The 4827-nt window shown below is 54.9% G+C and overlaps 1 protein-coding gene across 1 annotated transcript in view; it reads left to right on the top strand.

The window, feature by feature from the left end:
- The window catches only part of EXOC3L2 (exocyst complex component 3 like 2), a 30001-nt gene extending 26758 nt beyond the window's left edge, over positions 1 to 3243 (top strand). Inside the window, exon 12 of the mRNA XM_017502447.2 lies at positions 2714 to 3243. Within this exon, the coding sequence (XP_017357936.1) occupies positions 2714 to 3002 (289 nt within the window). The 3' untranslated portion in view covers positions 3003 to 3243. The remainder of the gene's footprint in view (positions 1 to 2713) is intronic.
- The last annotated feature ends 1584 nt before the right edge of the window (positions 3244 to 4827 follow it).

Raw genomic sequence — 4827 nt, 5'->3', positions numbered from 1 at the left:
ACAGGGTTTCACCGTGTTGGCCAGGCTGGTCTTGAACTCCTGACCTCAGGTAATCTGCCTGCCATGGACTCCCAAAGGGCTGGGATTGCAGGTGTGAGCCACTGCACATGGCTTTTTTTTTCCCCCCCCAAGACAGGGTCTCACTCTGTTGCCCAGGCTAAAATGCAATGACGTGATCTGAGCTCACTGCAACCTCCGCCTCCCGGGTTCCAGCAGTTCTCCTGCGTCAGCCTCCCAAGCATAGGCAGGCACCACCACGCCTGGCTAATTTTTGTATTTTTAGTAGAGATGGGGTTTCATCATGTTGGCCACGCTGGTCTTGAACTCCTGACCTCAGGTGATCCACCCACCTCTGCCTCCCAAAGTGCTGAGACTACAGGTGTGAGCCACCATGCTCAACATATAAGAAAGAGGTATAATTAAAGTTATTGAGGTAACTTTTCCCACAAATCACACCCAGCAAGTGGCAAAGGAGGGACTTGAACCCAGGCAGTAGACTAGCTCTAAAACAAGAGCACCAGACCAGCACACCACACCACCATGGGACAGTGCTGGATTGCTGGATGGTGGTGGCCGTAGTGGTGGCTGCAGGAGCACCCCCCGTGCTATTCGGGCAGACAGACATTCTGTACTCAGAGAAACAAAACCCCAGAAAAACAGGGAGTGAGCCATGAGTGGGTCTCAGTTCCAGCACTGAGGGTGGGGGTCCTGGAAATGATTCACAGTGGTCAGCTCTGGGTCTGGGGGATAGGGTCATGTCCTTGGGAAGCCACAGATTCCTGGACTCTCATGGGGTCCCAAGAAGTCCAGAATTCTTGCTAATAATGGAGTTTCTGAACTTGAATATTGGATTGTGAGTCAGAACTTGAATCTATAGCTAAGTTTGAGAGTTTGCTAGCTGGGCTGGGTTTAAGGGAGTGAGCTTGAGAAATTAGGAGGTGCCTAGGGCTGAGGATTTAGGGAGAATGGGGTACAGGGTTCCTTTCTCTTTTTCTTTCTGAGATGGAGTCTCACCCTATTGCCCAGGCTGGAGTGCAGTGGTTCGATCTCAGCTCACTGCAACCTCTGCCTCCCGGGTTCAAGCAATTCTGCTTCAGCCTCCTAAGTAGGTGCAGCTGACCATTCACAGATGAGTGTTTTGAAGCTGTGGGGGTTCCGAACCTGACATATGGCAGATAAAGACACTGATCTGGGTTGTAGGTGGTAGCAAGGACCCTAGAGCTCTGTTTGAAATGAATGTTTTTGAAATGAACCTTGGGTTCAGCATCTTGAGTTGGCAGTATGGTGGTGGTTTGGGAGTTGAGTTTTGGATCGGAGATCTGGAGCTGATGCGGGGGGAGGGGAAGGGGAAGGACCTAGTGTGTTGGATTTAGGGGCGAGGCTTGCAGAATAGAGCTGGTTTGAAGCATGATGTTTCTGGAGTGAGGGTCTCCAAGGTGAACTGTAGTCCTGGGGTGGAATTTTGGTGGAGCGCAATTCTGGGGATGGGATGGGGGTGTAGTGACTGCTCCAGGGCCCCATTTGGGGATGAAATTTCTAGAATGGGGCTGGGTGTGGTGGCTCATGCCTGTAATCCCAACACTTTAGGAGGTCGAGGTGAGTGGATCACAAGGTCAGGAGATCAAGACCATCCTGGCCAACGTGGTGAAACCCCATCTCTACTAAAAATACAAAATTAGCCAGGCGTGGCGGTGTGCTCCTGTAGTCCCAGCTACTTGGGAGGCTGAGGCAGGAGAATCGCTTGAACCCAGGAGGCAGATGTTGCAGTGAGCCGAGATCTCACCACTGCACTCCAGCCTGGCAACAGAGCTAGACTCCATCACAAAAAAAAAAAAAAAAAGGAAAAGAAATTTCTAGAATGGGACCTAGATTGAGAAGCCTTGAATTCAGTTTTAGATGAGGATTCTGGAACTCCGATGGTGGGGAAGCTTCTGGACCTGGCCTTGGGGTGAGGTGGGGGTTAGGACGGGAATGCGGGTGAATGCTTCTGGGCTGGACTTGAGTAATGATTGTGGTGCTGTTTGGGATGCAAGTGAAAATGAAAGGGTTTTCTGTAGCATCCAAAGCTTAAATCTGCACTTGGGGACCAGGGTAGAAATGTGGGAGACCTTTTTTTTTTTTTTTTTTTGAGACAGAGTTTCGCTCTTGTTGCCCAGGCTGGAGTGCAATGGTGCCATCTCTGCTCACTGCAACCTCCGCCTCCCAGGTTCAAGCGATTCTCCTGCCTCAGCTTCCTGCGTAGCTGGGATTACAGGCACCCGCCACTATACCCAGCTAGTTTTTTGTGTGTTTTTAGTAGAGAAGGTTTCACCACGTTGGTCAGGCTGGTCTGGAACCCCTGACTTCAGATGATCTGCCCGCCTCAGCCTCCTAAAGTGCTAGGATTACAGGTGTGAACCATCGCGCCCAGCCAAGAAGGCGAATTTTAATCACAAGCTGAGGCTTGGGGTGAAAAGGAAGATCCCAGGGCTGGCTTTGGAGGAGAGTGTTCTGGAGTTAGTTGTAAGGGGATTTGGAGATGATTGGAGGTGACATTCTGGAGGGAGCTGGTATGAGGTGAGGGCCTGGGTGAGGGAAGGCTCTGGAGGGGACACAGAGGCCCCAGAACTCAGGGTCTGGGACAGGTGACGGGGTCAGGTGGGGTCCAGGGGTGGGCTGGGTGTGTGTCTAGAGCTGGAGACCTCCAAGCACCTGTCTGTCCCTTTCCCCGCAGACGGAAGCACGTGGCAGCCCTCCTTGACATCCGGGGCCTGCGGAACACAGCTGCCCGCCAGGAGATCCTGGCCGTGGCCCGGGACCTGGAACTCTCTGAGGAAGGAGCATTGTCACCCCCTCGGGACCGGGCCTTCTTTGCAGACATCCCTGTGCCCCGCCCATCTTTCTGTCTCGGCCTCCCTCTCCTCCTGGGCCGCCTCCCCCTCTCGCGGCTGGCCAGGCCCAGCTTGGCCTGTCTGCCTCGGCCGCGGCCCCCGACTCTTGTGCGGCCCCGGGCCCAGCGCTGAGGGTCACCCAGCTGCCTGCGTTGGTGACCCCATCTGTGCTGCTGACAAGCCAGCCTCCTGCACGGCGCCCCTCCTGACTCCCTGCCTGGGACCACACACCCCTGGGATAGAAAGACCCTCAGATGTCTTCTCGCCCAACCCCAAACTCCCTGGACAGAAGGGAAACAGAGGCCAGGCACAGACGCTCACGCCTGTCATCCCAAGACTTTGGGAGGCTGAGGCCAGAGGACTGCTTGAGCCCAAGAGTTCAAGACCAGCCTGGGCAACATAGTGAGACCCCCCATCTCTACAAAAAAGTTTAAAATTAGCTGGGCACGGTGGTGTGTGCCTGTAGTCCCAGCTACTGGGGAGGCTGAGGCTGGAGGGTCACTTGAGTCCAGGAGTTCAAGTCTACAGTGAGCTATGATTATGCCACTTCACTCCAGCCTGAGGCAACAAAGCAAGACCCTTTCAAAAAAAAAAAAAAAAAAAAGGTGGGAGGAAAACAGAAGCCAGAGAGACAAAGGATATTCCCAAGGCCGTGAAGCCTGTTCCCGCAACTCCCCTCTTGCCATAGCCCAGAGTGGTGAGTGGTGTTCTGGAAGTCTCTACAGAATTCCAGCACCGCCCCCCCCACCACCCCTTTCCCTCACCTCAAGGTCTGGCCCAAATCCAATGTATTAAGGAACGTTCGATACTTAGAATAAAGAGGTTTCTATTTAACACAAGGAAGGGCTGAGTCCTGAGCGTGCTGTGGGGAGGAAGGACCGGGGGAGCAGGGCCCAGGGCCAGTGGCTTCTCACACACCCAAGGCCGGGCTGGGCTCCAGCTCCTGGGCAGGGCAGTGGAGGCAGAGGGAGGCCATGTGCGCCAGGAACTACGCCAACCCCCGTACACCTCCCGGCTGTGCGGCTCTGAGGCCGGCTCTTGGCCACTCTGAGCCAGGCTCTCTTGTCTGGTCAGGCCCAAAGTGCCTGGTCCTGGTGGCTCTATCTTGGCGCGCCCTCCCCATCCATCCTCGGCCGGGAAGCCGCTGTGTCAGGAGAGGAAGGAGGTGGGGGGCAGGGCTGGCAGCATCCAGGACGCCCTCCTGGGTTGACGCAGGAAAGTCTCAGGGTGGGAAAATTTCCAACCTCTCACCCCCAGCCCTGCCGGATCCTGGTCCCCACGGAGACCTTGAGGTCACCTCCCTGCTGACCCCTGCCCCTCCGGCCGGGGCTGGACAGCCTGTGATGGATGTTTCCTGACTTGTGGGATTTTTTTGAGTGTATGTGGCTGGTTTGTTTGTTTTTTCTTCCCCCCTGCCCCCCCCCAAGAAGTCAGAAAGAGGAGGCAGCCAGGGGTTAGCATCGGGGCTGGGGTTGGAACCTCACGCATGCACATTTGAACTTGGGGAGGTAGAGACAAGGACTCTTGGAGCCCAAGGCTGTGTGACCCGAGGCAGGAAGCTGCCCCTCTCTGGGCTGAGGTTCCCATGCCTTTTTAGGAAATTGCTTAAACTCTCTTTGCCTAGGCTGGGGTAAGAGTGCCCTGAGGATGCACCCTCCTCACTTTGCCCTCTGAAAATGACACTTTCAGGCCGGGCCCGGTGGCTCACGCCTGTAATTCCAGCACTTTGGGAGGCTGAGGTGGGTGGATCATGAGGTCAGGAGTTCAAAACCAGTCTGCCCAACATAATGAAACCCCGTCTCTATCAAAAATGCAAAAAATTAGCTGGGTTTGGTGGTATGCACCTGTAATCCCAGCTACTTGGGAGGCTGAGGCAGAAGAATTGCATGAACCCAGGAGGCAGAGGTTGCAGCGAGTTGAGATTGTGCCACTGCACTCCAGCCCGGGCAATAGTGCA

The sequence above is a fragment of the Cebus imitator genome, unplaced genomic scaffold (assembly GCF_001604975.1).
Source record: "Cebus imitator isolate Cc_AM_T3 unplaced genomic scaffold, Cebus_imitator-1.0 Scaffold296, whole genome shotgun sequence".
NCBI classification, from domain to species: domain Eukaryota; kingdom Metazoa; phylum Chordata; class Mammalia; order Primates; family Cebidae; genus Cebus; species Cebus imitator.
This window is presented reverse-complemented; position numbering and strand designations above follow the sequence as displayed.